At 33.4% G+C, this 25,564-nt stretch overlaps 5 protein-coding genes across 6 annotated transcripts; all 5 read right to left on the bottom strand.

The window, feature by feature from the left end:
- Positions 1-47: 47 nt before the first annotated feature.
- LOC106371669 (ubiquitin carboxyl-terminal hydrolase 8) lies at positions 48-6,192 on the bottom strand. 2 transcript variants are annotated; one of them, XM_048743071.1, is made up of 14 exons: positions 5,916-6,192; positions 5,175-5,426; positions 4,782-4,923; positions 4,336-4,395; positions 4,110-4,202; positions 3,695-4,024; positions 3,453-3,593; positions 3,148-3,318; positions 2,420-2,677; positions 2,153-2,301; positions 1,359-1,904; positions 804-1,077; positions 437-575; positions 48-369 (listed from the first exon to the last, which is right to left on the bottom strand). In XM_048743071.1, the coding sequence occupies exons 1-13, from the start codon at positions 6,005-6,007 to the stop codon at positions 456-458; spliced, it is 2,628 nt and encodes an 875-aa protein (XP_048599028.1). In that variant the 5' UTR covers positions 6,008-6,192; the 3' UTR covers positions 48-369; positions 437-455. The 2 variants fall into 2 exon arrangements, with proteins under 2 accessions (XP_048599028.1, XP_013667211.2); XM_013811757.3 differs by having other exon boundaries at positions 48-575.
- Positions 6,193-8,250: 2,058 nt separating this feature from the next.
- Positions 8,251-11,660, bottom strand: LOC106371667 (chaperone protein dnaJ 3). The gene is made up of 7 exons (XM_048743070.1): positions 11,400-11,660; positions 11,042-11,216; positions 10,818-10,956; positions 10,450-10,726; positions 10,173-10,371; positions 9,710-10,089; positions 8,251-8,375 (listed from the first exon to the last, which is right to left on the bottom strand). Exons 1-6 carry the CDS (start codon positions 11,550-11,552, stop codon positions 9,764-9,766), a joined length of 1,269 nt encoding a protein of 422 aa, XP_048599027.1. The 5' UTR covers positions 11,553-11,660; the 3' UTR covers positions 8,251-8,375; positions 9,710-9,763.
- Positions 11,661-14,806: 3,146 nt separating this feature from the next.
- Positions 14,807-15,564, bottom strand: LOC125579002 (chaperone protein dnaJ 3-like; the record flags this gene model as incomplete). The annotated part of the gene is made up of 2 exons (XM_048742181.1): positions 14,807-15,271; positions 15,369-15,564. Coding segments are annotated over 2 exons (522 nt in total), but the record flags the coding sequence as incomplete, so codon positions are not given.
- Positions 15,565-18,809: 3,245 nt separating this feature from the next.
- On the bottom strand, positions 18,810-21,464 carry LOC106371666 (J domain-containing protein spf31). The gene is made up of 9 exons (XM_013811754.3): positions 21,240-21,464; positions 20,807-20,897; positions 20,649-20,709; positions 20,408-20,485; positions 20,166-20,239; positions 19,670-19,783; positions 19,459-19,566; positions 19,221-19,259; positions 18,810-19,129 (listed from the first exon to the last, which is right to left on the bottom strand). Exons 1-9 carry the CDS (start codon positions 21,326-21,328, stop codon positions 19,043-19,045), a joined length of 741 nt encoding a protein of 246 aa, XP_013667208.1. The 5' UTR covers positions 21,329-21,464; the 3' UTR covers positions 18,810-19,042.
- A 1,880-nt stretch (positions 21,465-23,344) lies between these two features.
- Positions 23,345-25,407, bottom strand: LOC106371665 (protein FAF-like, chloroplastic). The gene is made up of 2 exons (XM_013811753.3): positions 25,257-25,407; positions 23,345-25,152 (listed from the first exon to the last, which is right to left on the bottom strand). The coding sequence occupies exon 2, from the start codon at positions 25,107-25,109 to the stop codon at positions 23,715-23,717; it is 1,395 nt and encodes a 464-aa protein (XP_013667207.2). The 5' UTR covers positions 25,110-25,152; positions 25,257-25,407; the 3' UTR covers positions 23,345-23,714.
- Between the last annotated feature and the right edge of the window lie 157 nt (positions 25,408-25,564).

Here is a 25,564-nt window from a genome sequence, read left to right as displayed (position 1 = left end):
ATAGAATTGTCGTTATTATTCGAAAAAAAAGAAAAGAAAAACATCAGTTATTCAAAAGTCGACATGTTTTTAATAACTTTCTTGGTCTCAAGAACCAACCGACACAAACTAAACACAGCGATCAGAACATATATCCCACAAAGGGTTTTTGCTCAAAGGCATTTCTCTATGCCTTCTACTCTAGTAATTGAATATGGTTTTTTAAATGAAATAATCAGACACCAAACAGCTTTCGTAAAAATAAAATGAATCCCCCCCCCCCCCCCCCGCAACATGTCCTCTCCGGCTTTTGCTCTTCTTCTTCTTCCCTACTCTCCTCTCTCTCTAACAAGCATCAAACACAGCTGCTTTGATCTTCTTCTTCTTGTACTGATGAGAATCAACCCAATCATGTTTGTAAATAACCTTCCCTAACAATGTCAAAACTGCACGTTACCTCTTTCTCAGCTTCTCCTTCATTTGTCTTCAACTAAACGTTTATAGAACAGAACGTAAGCAGCCGAGGTCTTGATCTTTTCTTGGCTTATCTTGTTCACCTGGCTATCATCAAAGTCGTACCATCTATCACCTCCATGCTGCAAACGAAGAAGACGACAAATGAGTTAGAGATTTATAAGTCCTATGGACTTAACCCACTACACGGATATGTCCAGTAAGATAACTCATCCAGTCTAATTTAACTTTCAGTTTACTGATATCCTACTCTACTAGCGTTCCATTATTTTGCAACACACATGCTTAAAATAGATGAAACGTTTGAAACAACATACAAGAGAAATATATAGATGTCTCTTATCACTTACGTGGACATATGCAGTGTAATGACCACCTCCCATGCTCCCATAGTGATTGCTGATTGCATATAACATGTAGCGATAAGTCGTCTGACCATTTGTGTAGGAGATGTAGCTTGATAGATCGAGACCATCTATCGGGAAGTCCACATAGGCCTCCAGCTTGTTCTTCATAAACCGGCTATAAGAAAACCTCTTCAGATGAATGACCAGTATCTCTGGCAACCTCCAGAGATCCAACTTCTTTATGGCTTGCCGGTGTTCCTTGCATCCAGGACAATACCTAAAAACGATTTTTCACTCACGTCAGCTACCAAAGATCAAAGTAACTTGGAGAACTAGTAAAAGAGCAAGCCATGCGCACAAAGAGATTAGCAAAAGTCAAGGTAATGACAATTTCAATGCTAGACGCAAAGACAATAAAACAAGTCACATATACCTGGGAATCTGAAAGAAAAGAAAAGAAAAAACGAAATCAACTGAACTAGGTGCACTATTTTCATAAGATTTAACGCATCAAAAGTTTGAGATAGATACGAGAACTAATTTTGATTCTCAACTCACCACATGTCGTCAGGACCAAGAGGCTCTTCCTTCAAGAATGCTTCAAGGCACTTGTAAAGCGAAACGGTTTCCTGGGGTCTCTTAGTTCCAAATTTGGAAACCTCAGGTAAGGAGCTCAGAAGACAAGTATCATAAACGTCCAGCTCTTTTACTGGCCAGCGTGCGAGCACATTCAACCGCTTGGATTTATTATTTACAGGCTTTTCTTTCAGTATTTCAGATTCTATTGAGCTTCCTCTGTCGTCGGTTAGGTAAAGCCTCAACACAGGGTCTGGATCTGAAAGAGACTCAGCAGTCTCCTTCACATTAGTGGAATTTTTATCCTCAACTGAAGTAGTACCATCGGTAACTTCTTTATCTATGGCTTCTTCTTTAATAGGATTTTCAAGATTCTCTGTGAAGAGTTCAGTAGGCATTTTAAATGAACTAAGCAACTTCAGGTACATTTTCTCAACATCAAATCCATTCTCAACATCAGAAAGCCTCGAGACCAAGGGGATTCCAAATGCCTTCCAAGTTGGGCTTGATTTGCCAAGGATAACCTGCCTGAAAAACATTGAAACGGTTACATATTTGGTACCCCAAGACATAAATATGAAACTACAGTATCAGTTATCAGTTGAACAATATCATGTCAGAGATGCATTATATAAAGGCTAATGAAGTTTAAATCATGTTGTTGCCAACATAAACAAACAGATAATGTCTAAAAACACCGGTCAAAGAAAGCCAGGCTGGGCGCCATTTGCATTGATAAGAACCTTACGTAGCATTTGAATACTAGGCAAACTTACTCTTCCAGCTTCTGATGCATAAATACAATCAAAGGAGAATTGTCTGCATCTTTCTTTAACCGATACACGACGAGTTTGTCACCATCTCTGATCAAGGTTAATGAATCAGTAGGCTCATCCAGGAAGCGAAGAATCCGATTGTTGTATACCTAAGACAAGTAAATACAAAAAGAAGAGAATTTATATTCTACGTATTAACAAATGCTCTGCCTAAGCACCAAAATGAGAATCAAAGCATCAAATATAACATATGATATAGAATTATACCTCAGTAACCAGTAAAGTCTCATCATCTGGTAAAGAGCAAGCAATAACAAGAGCCTTCTGAAGATCTTCAAATTTTCCGAACTTAGGAACGTTCACAGTCAATGAGACGGGCAGACTACCCCCATCGGCACTCATGACTGTTAAATCCATTGTTCGCATTGACGTGCATGGCAAAGGCAGCGATAGGTACATGAACGGATCAAACATAACAGAAACCTTTTTGCAAATAGGACAAACTAATGTTGACTTGTACTGGCCCTACAACCAGAAAATGCATATAATTGTCTTAGTGATCGATCAATGTCAGGATATTTTCTTAACGAGTGAACTGAATCAAAGATGGGGATATCCAGGATGCTAAAAGTTCATGACATAGTCAGATAGTTTAGTGCAAACTGCAAAGAGCATTATATTAAACACAAAGCAATTCTTAACACAATTGCGTACCGAGGACACTTTAATTACTAGACAAACTTATCAAAAGGGTAAATATTTTTCCAATCAAGAAGATAAAATTGCACTGACCAATCTGATGGAAGACGTTTCAAACATATGCAGCTTAGATTAAATGATACCTAAAACCTAAAAATACTATCCAGCTTAAGCCATCCAACATTTTTCAAGCTGAAATCAAACTAACTAGAGTTTCCTAATGTGCAGTCAAACCCAATCCTTAGCGTGATTGTCAGCAGATGTATATACACAATTTAGGAACCTGAGATATTTACTTGGCACACATCAACAATTATTGAATCATTGCGAGCCACATGATTTCGCCAATATTCATCCGCCACTTCTTCGTCTGGACGGCCATCTCCATCTTTTGCTTCCACATAAGGCTTGTTCTTTACACGGTTTAAGTCTTCGTGGAGTCCATCCAGCAAGAAAGCTAAAAGTTCCTGCTACCAAATAAAATAAAATTGAAACACATGAATGGGACATTCCCGTATGCGGTCTTTAATGCTGAGAGACACGAATAAACATCAGGAAGGCTCACTTAATTGATTCTATAAACTGAAGTGTATTCCCTGACCTGTGAATCATGCTGATTAAAGCCAGTAAATTGAGGAGCAAATCGAGCAAGTTTTGCTTTAAATGTCCTTGGGGCCACTGTTGATGCACCTGGAGCCCACAAACTCCTTAACAAATCACCAAAAGCTAATGCGATCTCACCCTGCCAGAATAAAATTTGATTGGTAAGGCTAACCAAGAAACAAGAACATATATTAATCAGTCACGGCAGATATTTATACAGAAAATCATAGATTAGCATACTTTCATTCCTAATGGGTTCTCGAGATTTATTTCTCTACTGTACTCTCCAAGAAAAAAGTCAACAAGCTTTGGTGTGTGAGCCAAGCACTGAAGGGAGCTGTTCATGAAACAAGTATTTCCTAGATTCTGTAAGCCTGTCAACCCCAGAGTTCCGGCTTCTCCAGCTTTTCCCAGAAAGCTCAAAGAATTACTCCGTCCAAATCTAAAAATTGTGCCACCATTAGTGCCATTGGTGATCCCGTTGGTTTGCTGAGTGGAACCATCTTCTTTTTTCGATTCCTTCAATTTAATGGAGTCTGATAACCCATAAATCTGCAACTCTAGGAGCATCTGTTGGGCCAAAAGTAATGATGGATATGAAATGCCACATCAAAGGAAATAGGAGAAAAAGGAAAAGGGAAGGCGTCACACTTACTTCTTGATCTGTTTGTTGTTGACAATCCTTGGAACTGTTCACATCATTTTCGAAAAACAAGGTTGTTTGCCCAGAAATATCCCAAATGCGCAGCTACAGAACCAAAAATACCGGTAACTTTGTAATTGCACGAATACAAATGAATATCGCATGTCTAAATTATGCATAAAGCTGACACGTATATCGTGTACATAGTAGGTAACAGATCATGCATGGAACACATTACCTGCTCAGAATCCAAATTGAATATCTTGCATGCTCTTCTGAAGCACTCAACTGAATTGTCCTGCATGAGGTAAAACATAAAATTTGGAACCAGAAACAAAAACTGAGAAGCTTAGAAGAAATTCAGTAGATAGGAAGATCAAGAAACTAAGTCGATTCTAGTATGGTTCAAGCATAATTCTTAACTGGAAGATAAGTTCCAAGTTTAGAACTAGATTCCGTAGATGACAAAAGTTCAGCAGCTAGGAAATAGATTCTATAGACCTATAGGTATGCAATGTCTCATCTGGTAGGAAAATTCAGTTATGAAACTTCAGTTCTAGAGTAACCAGGAAAACAATCCAATTTAGGTAAAGTCGATCACTGCACTGATATAGCAGCAAGAACATGTGGCACCACCAAGGCACTAGATTAGGCAAATAAAAAAGGCTGTGAATTTGAAAATACCTTTTTGCAAATTTTAACCGCCAACGAATTGGTTTCCTGCAAGACGGAAAGCCTGAGTTGTACCGGATAAACATCACCTCGGTCAATTCCTCCAGCCGAGAAACTTTTTACGCCTTTCTCGTTATTTTTATTATCATGGTGCCTGGGAGCAAAGAATTAATAGGTAACAAGTTAAGGACATCACCTTTCCTTTTTTTAGAAAGATACAGTGTGCAGGAAACCCAAGCATGAATACAATAGTCACTAATTCATAACAATAATCTGTCCTTTCTCTCACACATCCCAACACAACTTATAGTAAAGGATCTCAACTGGCAACACTAAATTGACATGGACAGTGACAGACTGACTCACGTCATTCTAGAAGGAACCACAGAAGACACAACCGCTTACCATTTGAGGGCCTGCAGCCACATATCACTAGATACCAAAGCAAAGTCCCTGCCTGAGACGCTTGCTTCTCCCGTTTCACCATTCAGTAACCCATCTCCTTCTCTCCTCAGATCGAACAAAATATCAGAGTTAAAGATGTTATTTATCAACTTCATCGGGCCTCCATAAGACGACCCAGTAGTTGCTGTATACAAGACCTCTCTTTTGTCAACCGATTCAGAAGTCGTTGACTCTTGAGCATCTTTCCACCACCTGAAAAATACAAAAGTTCAAACATCGCCTTGATTAGTTTGAACATTTCACTAACACTACCATTTGAGAATACTTATATGAATCTGGAAATGAATGAGAATCGTATTTTGCAGATCTGCGATTGACCTCTATTCCCTGCTGTCAGCTCAATCATCAATCAGCAACAAGAGAATGGCTCATAGGTATTGTGCAGGAATCAATCGAGGACAGTCAATATCCATTTCAATCAACATTAAAGCTTACATTTGAATCATATAATGAAGCTCAAAAACAAGGATCAGGTTTACGATATACATCCCCTATTCATCCCCAAATGGATCCCAAAATCTATAGATCAAATCAAATTTCGAAACCCCCTGAGAGATTCAAATCCAACCAAATCGAATCAAACTCCCTCAGTTACTGGGATGCGATTCAGATTCGCGGAATATTCGATTTACAACGAACACGGACTACAACGAAAGATTGGAGAGGCGGGAGAGGAGATACCGCAAGGGGACGAAGTAGACGCTCTGCTCGCCGTTGAGCGAATCGATCCGGTGAGTTGAATCGGGAGATTCTTCGGGGGATGCCACGCTCATTGTTGCTTGGCGAAGGCAAAGGCAAAGATTCGTAGAGAGATGTATGGAGAGGAGGGGAGGACCGATGTTTTCTTCACACAGTCAGCATCTCAAAACGCATGAAACTTGTAGAGAGATTTGGCCCTCTGATTTTTTTTTCTTTTTTCTTTTTGTTTTGTTCTTTTTGTGAAGTATCGTCGCTCGCGAAGATGATATAGGGGAAAGGAGGGAAATTTATATAGTATAGATTTTTATTTTCCAGTAAAAATAAATTGCAGATTATCGAATTATTTATTTATACCATTTCTGTGATTTGTAAGAAAACGTTATTTCATCAAATTTTATCAGCTTTAGTTTTGAAAAAAAAAGAGCGTAATTTATAGTTACATAGAAGAAAAAAAATAAGAATTCTTGTTTTAAAGTAGGGGTGGACATTCAGATACCCGTTTGAGTATTTCGGTATAAGAGTATAGATTTCACTTAACTGATTTTTTATTTTTTAATAGATTGATTGATTGATAAATTTGGAGATAACATTTCAAAATAAATAAACATTAATTTGGCTATTGTATTGAAATTTTAAATGTAATATTTGTTAATACATGAAACAAAAAATCTGACATGTATTTTAATTGAGTGTAATTATATGAATATTATATAATCTTAAAATATGTATAACATCAATATAAATATTTTAAATAAAATAAGAGATGTAAACAAAAAATATAAAGACAAGTATACATAAGTTTGGTTATTTTCGGATATCTATTTGGGTTCGGATATCTATTCGGGTTCAGATATTCAATCTCTCCTAAATCAATACCCGTTCGGGTATTTTGCTATTTCGGTTCGGATTTTAGTTTGGATTTTGGTTCGGGTTTTTCTGGTCGAGTTCGGATACAGGTTCGAGTATCGTGTAAGATACCCACCCCTATTTTAAAGTTAAATGGTTCACAAGTGACAATTCAATAACAAAATGGAAATAAATAAACATAAATTTTCTAGGATAGCTATTTTTAAGTTTTTGTCACAAAAATAGTTCTCAATGAAAAAAATGATTAAAATAAATTTATTAAAAAAAATGTATGTTTATCCTAGGGTTACTAAAGAATTAGAGTTAGGTGGAATTTTGGAGATATAGTTTCAAATTTTTAAAAATAAAAGATAAATATTAAAAATTTCAAAATAAAATAGGTCTTTTAGGTCTTTTTTTATTTTTTTTATGACAAAAACTTAAAAAGAGTTATTTGAAATAATTGTCCGTAATAAAATAAATTACTGCTTTGCATCATAGAGTTGATTGAATTGCATGTTGAATCATACAGAACTCAAATGGATAATAATATAATATCAGTAAAGTAACTTTATACGCATTCATATTATCTTTGGATCTGTCTACATGCAAACTTTTTAGGTGGGATCTCTCTATCATACGATTTGTCATTTGCGAAGGTTGCATTCTTCTTAACGATAAAAAGTTGAAACACAACTTAGGACGCCTATTTATAAAATGCTCTCCTCGGTATAGAAAACAAAATGAAAGAATCTTTGGGGTTAATTAAAACGTTTAATTGATATATAAAGCCAAAAACAAAAAAAAAGAGTGGGAGTGAATCCCCCATAAAACACAATGTCAGAATCCTTCGTGGAATCTCTTGTCTCTTTCTTGGTGGATCCGCTCTCTGAACTGGAAGAGTCGCATCTAAATAGCTATAGCAGCATTAGTAAGTTGCTTCATAGCCATTAGTACGAGTCCTGTTCTTGTTTAATTAACATACTAAAGGGAGTCAGAACGTGATTATGATCGGCTCTTTAACAGCAGGAATACTTGCTAATCTCTAGCATAATTATGCACATATATATGATGTTTCATTCAACTCTTGTAGCATCATGTGCCGATGAGGAATGTGGAAACGTGATATTCCGAACCAGGAGTGTTGATGTTGGAACCGATCACAGGACAGTCATCAAATAGACAAGGCGAATACTTGATCGAATCGAATGGGTACAGCACTCTTGCATTGCAAACGCCACTGATAAGACGAGTGATCCAGATATTGGTAACAGCACTAGAGAACTCCAAAACATTTTAGCCGTGGCTCGACTCTGTAAAATCGAGGTACAAGCCACCTTTGTACTAGTCTTGTCTAGTGCCTTGATTTAACGCATCTTTAGCTACGTCATGCAACATGTGACATAAACACATTCTCCTAACTAAGTCCATGTCCAAGCTATAGCTAGATTTCGTACCCTTGAACTGTTGGTGGAGAGAACTAGAAAAGTTTATTTCTCAAAACCAACATTCTGACAAGAATTTGAATTAGGACAAGTTTCTTCCAACATAATCGGGCAAAAGTCTTATAGCAAAGACCAAAAAATAATACATATAACTAGATTTTGACCCGTGCAACCGCACGGGTGTTTGTTTTCACTTTTCTATACATAAATTATTGTTTTAGAACATAAGTGGTATATATTTTTAATGTTAATCATATACTTAAATATTTATATAATTATTTCAAATACAATAATTTTATAATTTACATGTTATAATTAATTAATTGTTTAAACCTTATGTATTTGCCGCTTTTTATTATATATTTATCTTATTGTATTTGCATTTAGTTATTAAGCAAATTAATAAATTCATGAGAAAATATATTTAAAAAATATTTTGTATTTAATTTATGCTAAATTCTGACCCGTATTTCAAAACTGAATTTCTTTTTACCAATATTTTTATGCTTATTCATTTTAGATAATTTATTATTGTATATATAAAAGTGTAAGATATGTTAATTTTTAGACATGTATTATATAGTTTGTTAATTTTAAGTCGTTCTATCATCATATTATATTTTAAATAAATAGTTTATATTTATAAAAATAAATTTATAAATTTATAAATTGAATATAATTTTATCATATTTATTTTAGTATAATAATTATATTTTAACATGATCATGACTATAAAAGTAGATAAAATAGGATATAATTTATTTATTTTCATTTCTAAATTATAACTTAAAATACATTAAGTTATTGTTTAAATATTACACAGATTTATTAGAATTTTTAAAATATAATATATAAATATATATTATATTTAAAATGAAAATATATTATGATTAAAGTAGTTACAAAGATTTTATATTATTAACTTTAAAGAAATACATGTTAATTTTTATACATGTATTATATAGTTTGATAATGTTAACCCATTTTACCAACATATTAGATTTTATTTTTGAACATAAATATTTTATAATTACGAAAATAAAATATATAAATATATAAATTTAATACAATTTTATTATATTTAGCTCAATATAATAATTTTAATTTAATATGATTGATTATGATTATATAATAACTAAAATATTATAAATTTTTTTATTTTTTGTTTTATATAACTGAATATATTAATGCATAATAATATTTTAAACTAATTTCGAAATTAGTGAAAATATTTAAATATAATTTCAAAAATGAAGATCTTGTAAAAATCTTCTTAAACAGATTTGTTAGAATTTTAAAATAAATATATTTATATTTAAAATAAAAAGATATCAAAAGATACTATGATTGAAATATTTTAAAAATTATATTTATTATTAGTCTGAATTAAAATATAGTATGAATTTCTATGAATAGGTCCATTAGGTCCATTTTTAAAAAAATCACACATGAATCAAGGTTGTGACTTCTGTTTTAATATATAAGATTTTTAAAAACGCAAATGCTGAATATCATCACTACAAGTGCGCATGTTTGATATCACTGCTGGGCACATTGCACACGCTGAGCACCACCTGGGCCTTCTTCATCATCATCGTCATCATCATAAGCCTCTCTTTGAGCTTGAGCCTTCCTTCTCATCTCATCCTCAATGTTCACTTCGTGCAGCGTTGTCTCCTCGCATTCGTCTATTTCCATGTCGCTCAGATCCGCCTTTGGCTTCGGCAAAACCGCTTCAATGGCCTTTGTCTGGTCAGGGCTCAGCGAGTCAGGGAAGTCGACCGTGAAGTGGATGTAAAGCTTGCCCTTCATGAACGGTCTTTGGTGCATAGGCATTCCCTCATCGGTTATCGCCCTGTATGAATCTATCATCAACCAAACACACACCACTGTAAGGAGAAGAAAGGCAAAAAACAATTAGAGGGATGATCATGAGTTAAGCAAGTACCTGGCTTAACAACCTCCCCGGGACTGGATTTGATGAGAAGCTGCCTTTTGTCCAAATGGGTCAAGACAAACTGGAAGCCACAGAGAGCTTCTGTAAGAGAGAGGGTGTGCTCGACAAAGAGATCATCTCCCTTTCTCTTGAACTTTGGGTGCTCTTTCTGTTGAATGACGAACACTATATCTCCAGTGACTGTATCCGGCTGTTTTCAAAAGAGCACAAAGTAAAAAAAACGAATAATATAACGACCAAACGTAAGGACAAAGTGAGTAGCACAAACCGCTTCATCTGCTTGTCCACTGAATGTGATCTTCTGACTATGCTGCATTCCCTTTTCAACAGCTACTTCAAGCACCTTCTTCTCAGAGACAACCTTATCCCCTTTGCATTGTGGACACCTGTCACGGTCATTGATGGTCTCTCCGGTGCCTTTACAATCATGACAAGGGTGCTGCATCTGCTGAATCATTCCAGGTCCAAGCTGCCTTATCGAGACCTTCATTCCGGATCCTTGACATCCACTACATGTCGATGAAGCTCCAGACTTTGATCCCTTTCTGCCATCATAGAGCAACTAATGTCAGTGAAGAACTCTTATAAAGCACTTAAACAGAAGCATATCTTAAAAAGTAGAACTAACTAACTAACCCGTTACACTTAGAGCACAAAGCATTCCTAGAAAGTGAGAGCTTCTTCGTTGTTCCGAGATAAAGATCCTCTAGTGAAACCTTCAGAGGGTGAACCACATCCTCACCACGCCTCTGCCTCCTTCCACGGCTGCTGCCACCTAATCAAAAACAACATCAACATTGATTAAACGCGAAACATATTGATAAATGGGAGAATCCAAGGACTCTTTAAGAGAAACTAACCACCGAATGGGCTACCACCACCGCCACCAAAGAAGGAAGAGAAGATATCAAAGGGGTCATGCCCACCGCCTCCACCACCCATTCCCTCCTTGAGTGCATCCTCTCCATACTGATCGTAGATCTCACGCTTCTCCGGATCACTTAAAACTTCATAAGCCTGAGCTAGCTCTTTGAACTAAAAAGAGACATGAAACAAAAGTCAACCAATTGACCTAAAGCTCGCACCTTTCAGATCGAATCGGACATCTTACGAAGAATCCACGCTCTTACACGACATCTACCGGTCGGAGAATCCAAATCAACCTATAAAAGAGCTAACTTTATTGAATTACACAGAAGGGGATCGAAGGATTCAGACCTTCTCTGGATCTCCACCCTTGTCGGGATGGTTTTTGATGGCAGCTTTCTTGTAAGCCTTTTTGAGATCTTCAGGTGAAGCGGTCTTGGGGACGCCGAGGATCTCGTAGAACTTGGTGTTGTCGCTCTTACTCGAAGGTCCTCTTCTGAACATCTTGTCTACGTTATTGAGAAAACCCTAAAGGAAAGAAGTGGGAGGGAGAGGCTTTTAATAGAGTTTTGTTGTGTGGCTGCTGTTGTTCGAAGAAGACTAATTGAGTTTGCTTATTATGTTCAGGTCTTTGTAGGGGCAGCCGAACACTCTAGAACTTTTTATATATCTTTCTTTTTATTTAAGACTTTGTTTTGTTTTTTTTATTCATTTCATCTCCAGTGGGAAAAGGAGAAATTTATTTTTACAATTACCTAAATAATCAAAGGAAAATTAAAGAAAGTGGATGAATTCGAATATTCATGTATTCTATTAATAAATGCGATAAAGTGGGAGGAGAGGCTTTTGATGGAGTTTTGTTTGTGTGGCTGAGTTGTTCGAAGAAGAGTTTGTGTTCAGGTCTTTGTAGGGACAGCCGAACACTCTAGAACCTTTTATATCTTTCCTTTTATTTAAAGACTTTGTTTTGTTTTTTTATTCATTCTTCTCTAGTAGGAAAAGGAGAAATTTATTTTTTAAAATTAGCTAAATAATCATAGGAAAATATATGAATTTGAAAACTGCATCAACAAGCTCATGTACTCTATTAATAAATTTGATATGAAATGTTAAGTTAGGTTTTATTTTATTAAATATAAATCCAAATACGATTAATCTACACTAATCTAAAGAAAATAAATGAATTTGAAAATTACATCAACAAGTTCATGTATTCTATTAATATATGAGATAGGAAATATTAAGATGAATATCATGTTATTAGATATATAGATCCAACTATGATTAATTTACACTAATGTTATATATTTTTAAAATATAAGTTAGACATTTATCAACTTTGCATGGTTACTTACTTACTTATGGGCATTTATGGAAAATTAGAAACACCCTTTTGTTTAAGAAGAAAAAATATATAGTTTTTTTTTTTGCTTAGAGCATCTCAAAAAAAAAACTCTATAACTTCAAATATAGAATTTTTTGCTATTCTAAAATAAACTTCAAAACTTCAAATTCAAAGTTCTAAGAAATAAAACTTCAAATCTACTCAAAACTCTAAATTTAAAGTTTCATTTTTTATTTGCATCTTGGTTCTCATAATTAATTATACATCACATTTATGATTCTGAAGTATTTAATCATTCGTCGTTTTAATCTTTAAGCAAATCAAGAGCGGCAAACCTAATCCTCTTTCATGATTTTACAATCGATTGGGTTTGGTGATATGTGTTAACCGCAAAACTTAATTTTTTTTGTGCATATAATAAATTTTAAAAATAATTAAAATATGCTCTTTAACAACAATAATACATTTAAGAAACTAACATTTGTATTAGTCATTTTATAGTCAATAAAAATTGCAGTGTTGCAAAATGTTAAAACCATTTAATGAACAAATATTGGTATAAAGTCTCACTCTAAACAAGTGCCCAGTTATCTATACTATTATTTACGAAGTAAATTTTTGCAACGGAGCTCTCACGTTAAAAGTTAGAGTGGTTAATATCAATTATACCCTTAATAAATTAAATATATAAATTAATAAAAAATAAAAACAAATTTGATTTTTTAATAATATAAGTGATTAAAACTAAGAATTATCCAAAATCTAAAAATATATTTAAAAATAAAACGATAATTTCTGTATATATTATAATAAGATAATTCTTATTATATTGTGTTGTTATCTTATATATTGTATTGTTATATTGAAATAATATTTTTCTATTATAAAAATTGACAATTAAGATATAAAATTATTTATAATTAAATATTAATAAAAAAGCATTTGTATAAATAAAAAATTTGTCATATATAAATAATTTGATGTTTTATTTAATTTTTGAAAAATATAAATAAGAAATTATCATATAAAAAGATAATTTCTGTATATATTATAATAAGATAATTCTTATATTGTGTTGTTATCTTATCTTGAAATAATATTTTTCTATTATAAAAATTGAAAATTTAGATATGAAATTATTTATAATTAAATATTAATAAAAAAGCATTTATATAAATAAAAATATTTGTCATATATAAATAACTAAGTGTTTTGCCCGCGACGCGGACTTAAACATTTTCATAAATTTTTGAAAAGTTCTTTGTACACTATATTCATTACTAAAATAAATCTTAAAATAACTCAATATTATATTTTTAATTATATAATTAAAAAAATTATTTGATTAATATTTAACTATATAATTTATGTTTTTAACGTTTTACTAAAATATTTTTTTAGATAAAAATACAATATATATATATATATAAATTATTTTTTAATTATTTTTTTAGATTTTGGATTTAAATATTCTATTTTTAATTCTATAATTAAGAATTTTATTTAATTAATATTTAGTTATTTAATTTATGTTTTTAGCTTTTTGCTAAAAAACTTTTTCAGATAACAATACAATATATACAAAAATTATCTCTTTTTTAAGTTATATTTTTAGATTTTGGATAATTCTTACTATTAGTAATATTAATCAATTATCTAATCAAATCAATTAAAATTTTGTGTTTATTTTTAATTTATTTATACATTTTATTCATTAAGGGTATAAACGATATTAATCACTCTAACTTTTAACATGAGAGCTCGATTTCAAAAATTTACTCCGCAAATAATAGTATAGATTTGATGTTTTATTTAATTTTTTTAAAAATATAAATAAAAAATTATCATATAAAAAGATAATTTCTGTATATATTATAATAAGATAATTTTTATTATATTGTGTTGTTATCTTATATATTATATTGTTATTTTAAAATAATATTTTTCTATTATAAAAATTGAAAATTAAGATATGAAATTATTTATAATTAAATATTAATAAAATAGCATTTGTATAAATAAAAATATTTGTTATATATAAATAATTTGATGTTTTATTTAATTTTTTAAAAAATATAAATAAAAAATTATCACTTTGGGTTTTGAATTAATAAAACATAAACTAATAAATGTTCACAAAAAAATTAGATCCACATGTGCGGGCAAAACACCTAGTCATCTAGTATATATAGAAATTTAGAACATAATTCAATTAACTTTTGTGAAATGTATATATATTGCAACAGTGGCGCCAATGGTTTACCACGACAAACTCAGCAACACTATTCGATTTTGATTGCTCATTCTTTATTCTACCAGACCATTGTTTTCTCAAAATCTTGATTGTGTTCTTCGTGCTAGCGTGTGCCGTTTGCAAGTTTTACGTTTGCGTTTGCTGAATGGGTTACCAACATTGTGACAAGAAATTGAATTAGGACAAGTTTCTTCCAACAGAATCGGGCAAAAGTCTTATAGCAAAGACCCAAAAATAATACATATAAGTTTAAGAAAACGCAAGTGCTGAATATCACTACAAGTGCGCATGTTTGATATCACTGCTGGGCACATTGCACACGCTGAGCACCACCTGGGCCTTCTTCATCATCATCGTCATCATCATAAGCCTCTCTTTGAGCTTGAGCCTTCCTTCTCATCTCATCCTCAATGTTCACTTCGTGCAGCGTCGTCTCCTCGCATTCGTCTATTTCCATGTCGCTCAGATCCGCCTTTGGCTTCGGCAAAACCGCTTCAATGGCCTTTGTCTGGTCAGGGCTCAACGAGTCAGGGAAGTCGACCGTGAAGTGGATGTAAAGCTTGCCCTTCATGAACGGCCTTTGGTGCATAGGCATTCCCTCATCGGTTATCGCCCTGTATGAATCTATCATCAACCAAACACATACCACTGTAAGAAAGAGAGAAGCTCGTGGATATAGTAACAATGAGAGAGGGTGTGCTCGACAAATTGAAGTATGTACCTGGCTTCACAACCTCTCCCGGACTGGATTTGATGAGAAGCTGTCTTTTGTCCAAATGGGTCAAGACAAACTGGAACCCACAGAGAGCTTCTGTAAGAGAGAGGGTGTGCTCGACAAAGAGATCATCTCCCTTTCTCTTGAACTTTGGGTGCTCTTTCTGTTGAATGACGAACACTATATCTCCAGTGACTGTAAAAAGTTAAAAACATAAATTCTAGGACTAAATATTAATTAAATAAACTTATTAATTATATAATTAAAAATAGAATATTGAATTATCCAAAATCTAAAAATTATAATTAAAAAATATAATTTATATATATATTGTATTGTTATCTGAAAAAGTATTTTAGTAAAACATTAAAAACATAAATTATATAATTAAATATTAATCAAATATTTTTTTAATTATATAATTAAAAATATAATATTGAGTTATTTTAAGATTTATTTTAGTAATGAATCTATATATATATATATATATAAATATGTTTGCCTCTCTCCTAAGCTATCCACGTGGAAAGTCACTATCTGACAGGCCGACACGTGTCTCTGGGTTTTATTTATTTGGCTGGACTTGAGTTTAACTTTAGGATTATACTATGAACAATTGACAGGCTTTTTACTCTTTAATATTATTAAATGTGTTAATTATTTTTTAATACATAGTAGATAAAACAAAAAAAACACACATTACGATATAGACATTATATTATCATCAAAACAATTTTTACCATATGTACCTCATCGTGTGAAAATTTATAAAGTAGCAATGAATCTATGAGTTCAGCAAATTTGCAATTACGTACTTTAGAATTTTAAGTATATAAGTGTGTGGAATATTATATTCATATGATTTAAAAGCCTTTAGAAATTTTTATTTTTAAACATACACCAAAAACTTTATGAAAGTAAATATCCATTCACGTTCTCAACCACTTCAAATACCACCAACGCCAAAAAAATTTAATCAAGTGCACGAAAACTATAATATATTTAAAACAATAAATACATTAGTTAATGAAAAATCTTTTTTAAAAAATATTATGGATGCATACATAAATATTAAGAGAAATGTATAAAAGAAAATAAAAGTAACAATAACTTGAAGAACAAAATGTATAAGACTGAGAATACTAATGATTTGTGGTCTAAGATATATTCAACTTATTGTCACAAAAAACTTAATAAAAAAATACATACTTTGTTTTAAGAACATTAAAAAATTAAAGTTCTCAAACATTTATTTGCCAATAACCATCCTTAAATCTTTGCTCATTCAAAAAAAAATATTCTTTACATAAATTGGAATCAAGTTTTGTTTTTTGACTAGAGACCCAAGTTTAAATTATACCACTAAAATATTTTAATATTTAATTGTTCAGAAATAACAAGTTAATGTTCTTAAAACAATAACCATCCTTAAATATTTGCTCATTCAAAAAAAAAATATTTTTTACATAAATTGAAAACAAGTTTTGTTTTTTGACTAGAGACCCAAGTTTAATTTATACCACTAAAATATTTTAATATTTAATTGTTCAGAAATATATATATTTATATATTCGAGAGTAGACAATGCATAGATGATGCTAAATTGATCGCAAGAATTCTTTTTGGAAAACACAATATAACTAGTAAAGTATACAAAGAATTTTTCAAAAATTTATGAAAATGTTTAAGCCCGCATCGCGGGCAAAACACCTAGTATTTTTAATATCTGAGTATTTTTAATAAAAAAAATTGTCAAATACAAATAGTTTGATGTTTGATTTAATTTTTTTGAAAACGTAAATAATAACTTATTGTACTGGTTTGATTTAAATTAATAAATATGTATAAAAAGATTATGCCCGCGTAAAAAAATTAAGATGATTTTTATGTTATTTAATATATACATCCAAATTCGATTAATTTACACCGGTTTTATATATTTTAAAATACAAGTTGGACATTTATCAACTTTGCATATCAACTTTGCTGGTTACTTATGGCATTTATGGAAAAATTAGATACACCCTTTTGTTTAAGAAGATCAAATATAGCGTTTTTTTTTTTGCTTAAATTAGAGCATTTCCAAAAAGACTTTTTGTTTTGAAATTTGCAAAACGATATACAGTAAAATATTTATAAATTAATACTCGATAAATTAATAATTTCTATAAATTAATAAATTTCGCCGGTCCTAACTTGGGTCGGTTCAAAATTTGTCACAAATCAATAAAATAATAAGATAATATTTTTTTTAGAAAATTCTATGCAAATATATGGTCCCATTAAAATTATAAATTAATAACTTATATGTATACATATTTTATATAAGTAAGAAACTATTATTATATTATTTATTTTATATTCACAATTGAATTATCTTTATATTTTCTAAACACTTCATATTTTTTTAATGAGATTTAGTAATATTATATCTAAAACTACATTTAAGTTCTATGTAATATATATTATATACAAAAAATAATATAATAAAACTAATATAAATGTCAAATTTCAAAAATAACAGTTAATGTTTAGACACTAAAAGCAAATATTTTTCATATCTTAAAATAAATATATCATAAAATAAAAATCTAAGTAAGGAAACTTTTGTAAATTAATATCTCTATAAATTAATAAAATTTCAAAGCCTCAACATTATTAATTTATCAAAGTTCTACTGTATTTGAAGTTTCAATGTGTTCTTCTCCAAAATAAATACCATCAGCTAAATAATAATCCATGTTATATTTGTTTTCGTGAATAACATAATTAGCTGGAGGAGCCATACTTTGAGCAAACTTTAAAACTTTTGCTACAAGATCGAGAACTGAAAAAGGGTTTAAAAGATAAAATATATAGTTCCAACATGATTGTCGAAAAAGCTAAGAAATACAATGACATCTAGTTTGAAGTCAATAAATGTCGGATGTTGATTGTAATATCTCCGTAAGTCACTGGCAACATCGTGCGAGTTACTGGGAAAAAGTCATAGCTGGGAGTATTCTCAAATTTAATATTGCCTCTTCTTGGATTGACGAATTCTAAAATAATGGAACATCATGGATTATGTGGAATTATGACATAAGTTTCGACAAAGGCTTTTAACTCTGGAAAGTTCCTTTTCACCGGGCCCAATGAAGGGACATTTTCATGCTAATCTTAACACTTGGAGTAAGATAAGTATTAAGCACGTGTTTTGTGGGTTGAAGAACCAAAACCACTTCAAGAACAGGCAAGGCGAAACAATCCTTGGGAGGCTTAACACAAGTAAACCAGTTTTAGTGGTACTTGGAGCACACCTATGTACATAGCAGAGATCTTTTCACCCCACAAGGCGTGGGGTGTGTACCATTAAGGTTGTGTCAAGGAAATCTATTGAGACAACACTCTAGTTTTCTTGGTCTTCTGTCGTGACCACCCTGATAGTTACAACACCAAACTCACTAATAATATAAAAAGATCAAAGTGTACTATATAAAGTCTAACACAATACATAAGTTAAAAGGTCAAAAGCGTTTGAGAAGTGAGTTAAATTTATCTCATCCATGTTTCTGATGAATTTGGAAAGACAGAGAAGTTGGTGATGTACAAAGAGAAAAAAGACATGAGCAGAACAAGTCTGAGATCATACTCGAGATGACCAATCTATCAATGGCAACAACAGTAAAATAAGACAGAGATCAGCCTTTCTTGACCGGCCTTTGGACGTATGATTTGTTTGGATCCTCGGTCTTCAATTTCGGAGGACGAGTCTCTCCCTTTTTGGCCTGAAGGATGATGAGATAACAGAAGCTTAGAATGGAACCAAAGGACAAAGAACAAATTCACGAATCTAGGAGTTTTTCTTAGCTAAGTTACCTTCTTTCCTGCTTTCATGAAGTCTCTCCAGCTTGATACCTGCACATGGAAACCCAAACTTTTTGACATCAAGGACAAAGGTAAATGGTTTAAAGTTTAAACTATCTCAGATGAGTTATCTTCCCTAAAGCCATTTCTAACCATACTCAAGTGCCAAAAATGAGCTAAACTGGTTCTAAACTGATGCAATTCATAGGCAGGTTTGGGATCAAAATAATGGATTAACAAAAGCACAAACCCTGTTTTCTCTCGTTCCTTCCCACTGTTCTTCATGCTCACGCTTTTTCTTCCGTATCTCCTTTTGCTCTTCTTCATCCTTCTTCAGTCTCCCCTCTTCTTCTGATATCTAAATGTCAAGAAGCAATAACACAAAAAAAAATGAAAGAATGATCGTTTGACTTCTCATGGATAAAATATAAGGCAATGCTAACTAGAAACTCTCTGCATACCCTCATAGCCATTTTTCGCCTACGCCACTCTTGGTCTGTTAATATCTCTCGGACCTTTAACTTAAGCTCCTTCTGAAACTCTTCAGATTGCTCATATAGTTGCTCATGCTTTCCCTGTGTAAATAAAATTGTGTATCAATACAAGTTGAGAGGAATATGAACTGGAGAAAAAAATGATTGACAAAAAAGCACAAATATGAAACTGAAGCTATTAAGGATCTAGAAACATCGAGTTGTGATGCATAGCAATGAGACGAAACATGAGCTACGTATTCTGTATCTTAGAATTCTCATTTCATGCGCAAATAATAGGCACAAGGTTTTCCGCTGAAGTGTAAGTAGCAAGGAGGTTTACATAACACCAATGTCGAGCCAGTTCATATCAGTTATGCAAGACATTGTGGAAGTGTACTACCATGTTCAACTTAACTGTAGATTCAATCACATTGGAAAATGGAAAAGGTTAAAACACCTCAGCGAAAAACAAATCCATTACCTCATCAACCAAGGACTTTATTTTAGAGGCGGTATCTTTCTTCAACTGTTTCTTTCTCTTCATCTTAAGCTCTTCTGCACAGTTGAGGAAAAAAGAAGTTACTAAAAGGTAAGCTGCAGATTCCGGTAAAACTTTCAAATGATCTAACAAGTACCACCATATGTATACACATGCCTCCACAAAGGATAACCTCTAGTAACCCATCAAATTGGTAAAATCCAAGATAAGCAATAAAATCTCACGTTTAGCAGCATGGACTTGAGTGAGAATATAATCTCTTTCTTGGTCGTTTAGCAGTAGCTGTTGCGCCTTTGCCAAAGCTGTTCAGTAAATAAAAACCCAAATAAACATTATCCCAAAAAAAAAAACAACAATTTTGAGGAGCCCAAGCATCCCATCCTTACCGCAACACTCAAGACTCAAATAGTGAAATCAGACAAAAAAAACAACTGAATATGCAAAGAAATTTTAAAGACTACTAACCTCCAAAAGCCTCCTGTGCTTGAGGATGCTTGCATTTGTCAGGGTGAACCATCAAAGATATCTGGTAAAAATGTACAAATTAGTCTTGTGTTACTAAGAAGAAACCATGGTGAAAAATTAATGTCTTCCAAAGTGCAAGGGAAAGAACAGAAGAACACCTTTCTGTACTGCCTTTTAACGTCATCCGTGGAAGAATCGAAAGATAAGTTAAGATGCTCAAACGGGTTCAGCTTGAAGCATGAGAGAATCCTGCAAAGTTTCAAACTTTTTTAAGACACGATCATAAAAAACCATGGCTGCAACACTACGAGCATACCAGTAAACAAGTTTAACAGCAAAGCTAAAAGTAACCGCTACTATACATTGAAGCTACATCCTTGTTATAAAATTGAGCAGATTTTCACAAGATCCGGATCGAAATCACTGGAATTACAAATTCCCTAGGTTATGACTTAGGAACAACATTGATAAGCTAATGAAGGAGATATATCTCAGAACGTAAACACCCTAACGCACTATGAATTGCATGATAACGCTTCTACACGGCTCGGATCAGGAAAAGAAGCTAAATTAGGCTTAGGAGAAAGGAACCTGACGACTTCGTTGTCCCTCTCAACCTCACCGACCTCCGCGAGGAAGGATTTTAGAATCGCATCGTCGTCTACTTTTAGATCTCCCATCACTGATTGATTATCTTATCTTCCCCTTCTCTCTATCTTTCTCCCTTCAAGTAGACAAGGAAGAAGATGGCGATTTCTCTGGGCTGTATTTTTTCAATCCTCCTGGGAATAAAGGTCGGGTATTCGGGTGGTTTGAATTGTGGGTCTAATTTGAGATCAATCGGGTCGGGTCATTTATTCGGGTTTACGTAAGGGAGAGATGATGATGTTGTGGGCTTTAAAGGTACGGTTAAGCTTAGGATTCTAGAAAAGGAAAGGTTTTGGGCTTTCTCGAATGGCCTTCAACATTGATTTTTTTTTGTTCAATGATTCCTTTTTTTTTTTTGCTAAACTTTTTCTTATGTTTTGATCAAAATTCATAAATTATAAATGATAAGAATGCTCTAATTAGAGGTTTTGAAAATATGTAAAATTTTGCAATTTCTATTTAAAATTGTCACATTGAAGCTAAAGATCTTCTTAGGTTTAAATTCTAAAACTGACTTACACTTAGAATGATAACATAAAATTCAAAGTTGGTCGGCTCAATATACTTGAGACACGTTACCATAACATCTTAACAAACTTTCTCTAACTGCATTGAACATAAACATTATCCTCAAAAAAACATTTTTTGGAAAACTAAAATATATATCTTGACAATACTTTCGACGCAATGATAACCTATCTTATAACCGACCAAAAATCTTTTTCAATCTCTTTCTACTTAAATCCGCAAGATGTTCTCCATGTGGTCCCAAATTACAACTATCCCACCAACCTCAGAACGAAAGTTAATTTTCTCTATTACTTTCTGGTCAAACATGTTTATGTGAATTGTAGTAAACAATGCACACAAGTTTAGTCTCGAAAATTTTGTTGCTAGTCATACACATCTCATGCATATAGAAGATGATGAGGTCCCCACACAAACTAAATCCTCTCAAGTAAGCTTTCACATCATGGTCAAGATCTAGTTCAAATTGCTCTGTGTAGATGGTCAACCACTACTCCAACCAGGAAGTGGGAAAGTCCAGAGAAAACAAAAATTCCAAACTACAAACATAGATGTTCTTGATATGATCAGTTTTAACTATTATATGTGAATTGTAAGTGCACGACATTGCACGATAATACTTAAGAATTGAATTCACAAAGACCAAGAGTACGCTACGCGAGATTAGAGTTAAGCTAAGACAACTTTTTTTTGTAGTTTCCAGTTGCAAGAATGTAGAAACAAAAATCAAATAATGATGTTAATTATGAATAAAAAGCGTTAGGTTTCAGAAATCTCAGGATACACATATTAGATGATATGATTGTTCAATAGAAAATGTATTAAGAAAAGTTATAGAACTCAAATCTCTTAACTAGACTAGCATACTTCCGTAGTACTAAACCATACATATTATAATCTTAAAGACTAACTTTCGTTGAAATTAAGATTCTAAACGTGCAATAAAAATAAGTTTGATAGATTCACAAAATTCCTTAACATCAGCTTCCATTAGTTAATAATATTTCGCTCACTCTAGGTTCATTCATGCATTTAATTAAACACTTTTGGTGCTCTAAACAAACTAAGATAAGAAACTAGGTTATCAGTCCAATTTGAGCATTAAGAACAACTTAAATGAAGAAATCGATAGACAATTCCCTATTATAACAAATCATAATCATCAATCTATGAATTCCCTTAACATAACTAATTGACTACTCAAATATGGAAGCAAAAACACAGAGAGGTGATGGAAAATGCATAATGGAATTATAAATCAAAAATAGGGGTTCAAATATCTTTCCAAGGGTTGAGGCAAATTTGTCTCCCCAAAGCTCTAAAACTTCCAAACTCCAATGAAAAAGTAAGCATAGTCTAAATAATGTCTGGAAAATAAACAAGAGATATAGGTCTAATTTACTTTCTAATCGAGTTTTAACTTAAACCAAACTAAAAATAAGGAAAACATTTTTTTTTTCTCGTATTGAATCGACACTGAGTAGTCTTCAGTAAAACGGTAACTTATCTTTAACCTTATGTGCTCAAACTGTTTAACATAACATGGTGAAGTCAATGTAAATGAATAAAACGAGTTCTTAGGCTTGTTTGCCAGCAATATGGAACAACCGGAAGTTTGTACAAAACATAATACTTTTATCATAAATATTTTTTACTCCAACAAGGTCTCTAACCTCGTTAAAAACAATAAAATTACTCTCTACCTTCACACCTCACTTTCTTCCATCTCCTACTCTTGACTCTTTATTTTCTTTTCTTTTCACCCACAAACCAAAAAGGTAAGTGGTAAAACATAGTAGAAAAAGCATCAATAACAATTATTTGGTTAATATGCATATATATTCGAGTATGCATACTCGCATATATATACACATAGATAGTGTCTTAAACTTATGAAGTGGCAATGCAGAAAGGCTCAACAGACAAAAGAGATCTCCTTCGTTCCTTGCAACCATTTATCCAACCGTCATGTCCAACGCCGATTGATTTGTGAACATAGTTTTGTGCTTGAAATTGGGGTTTTGTGTTACGGCCCAAATTTTCAGTGTTAGTGGGCTTCCAAGAGTAATCACATGTGTTGAAACAAGCGGCTCCTACGGTGTCGTCAACCGTGGACGGCGGTTTCATGGACCGAGCCAGCTGAGCCACCCTTGGCCTTGGTGGCAGAGAGTGGACTACGTCGGATTTGGTCTCGAACTCATCTGCCGCAGGCCATCTCGAGTTTCTCTTTGGTACTCCAATAGGCTTATGGGCCAACCTATGAACAGTAATAAGCCCACTTTGATTTTGTGGTAGCTTATACTGAAGCCCATTGGGCTTATAGGCAAACTCGTCTTGTACCTCCTCCTCCTCTTCTTCTTCTTCCTCGAACCACTGAAGCTCAGCAGTTTCGTCTTCTTCGTCGCTAGCGATGTCAAATTCGTCGCTGATTTCTGCAAAAGCGAGGAGGAGGTGTCCGTCTTGGCGCTTGGCGGAGAAGTTGTTGTGCGACGGCATAGAGACAGCCTCGAGAACCAACCGGCCATTGTCACGGCGAGTTTTCATGTGCAGAGCCGAACCCGATTGGCTCGAGAGAGAACGGATCGGAGGAGGGAACGATCCTCTAGGCAGCTCGATGCATGGTGTGTGATTTGGAACCGTGATTGGTTCTTGTTCAATCTCAACAACCTCAGTCTCTGTTTCTTCGTCCTCTTTGGTCACCGTAACGTTGAGAACTTCGATCTCAGCATCTCCAGTCTCCGACGACGCATGCCAAGAGAATCCTTCGCAGCCCGTCTCGGATCCGAGACTCTCTGTGCAAATCTCGAGGCTTTTCTCGCTCAAGGAGCTGGCGCGTTTCATCAGTGGATGAATGTACGGTGGAGGAACCGTGTCGTTGCTCGATTCCGACACCTTCTTCTTGTCCGATAGAATCGAACTCCATACATCGGATTGACCCAGCTCGATCTCCTCGCTCTTCTTACTCTTGTCATCTTGAATCTGAGCCCAAATATCGAACCCAGATCTTGACTCTTCCTCTTGTTCCTCGTCGCCGGAGGTTGAAGAGTCAGCGGCAAAGGTTCGGAGCTTCTCCGAGGAAGAGATCCTCTTCATGGGAGAGAACCCATTCTGCGAGACCCAATTCTTGGAGGATAAATCGGCGGAGAAAGTCCGCCTGAGTGAAGGTGCAGATGAAGTGTTCGACGGAATGTTAGAGTCACCGGTACCAAGGATGGTCACTATGCCTTGCTGCTTCTTCAACGAGGAAGAGAAGCCAAGGCTCTTGCTTAACCCACAAGTCATCATCTTTAAAAGATTCAAAACCTTTTTATACTATTCCCTCGGTTTCCTGAACAAATAATAATCAGAATGTTAACAACTAGTAATTACAATTAAAAAAATAAAGAAATGTAATTATCTCCTATTTTTCGGATGATCATCCGGTTAAGATACCTGTAGATTTGAGAAAGATCAAACGGTGTGTGAAAATTCAAGTGTGTGTGTTAGGTGGTGGTGTTATTAAGAGAGGAAGATGATGATGTTTTGTGGTTTGATGGATGAGAATGAGACATGATGAGAAGGGAGTGAAGGGGCGCTTTTATATAGAGGTTCTTCCATTATGGAACCATGAACTGTGGGGTCCTCCATCAAATGATTCTTCACTATTGTTTTCTTTTGGTATATTAATGTTTTAATAAACAAAAAAACCTTTCAAGTTGTAGTAAGATCATTTTCATTTAATAGTATTTCCATAAAATATT

Source organism: Brassica napus, chromosome A10 (genome assembly GCF_020379485.1).
Source record: "Brassica napus cultivar Da-Ae chromosome A10, Da-Ae, whole genome shotgun sequence".
Taxonomy (NCBI): Eukaryota; Viridiplantae; Streptophyta; class Magnoliopsida; order Brassicales; family Brassicaceae; genus Brassica; species Brassica napus.
This window is presented reverse-complemented; position numbering and strand designations above follow the sequence as displayed.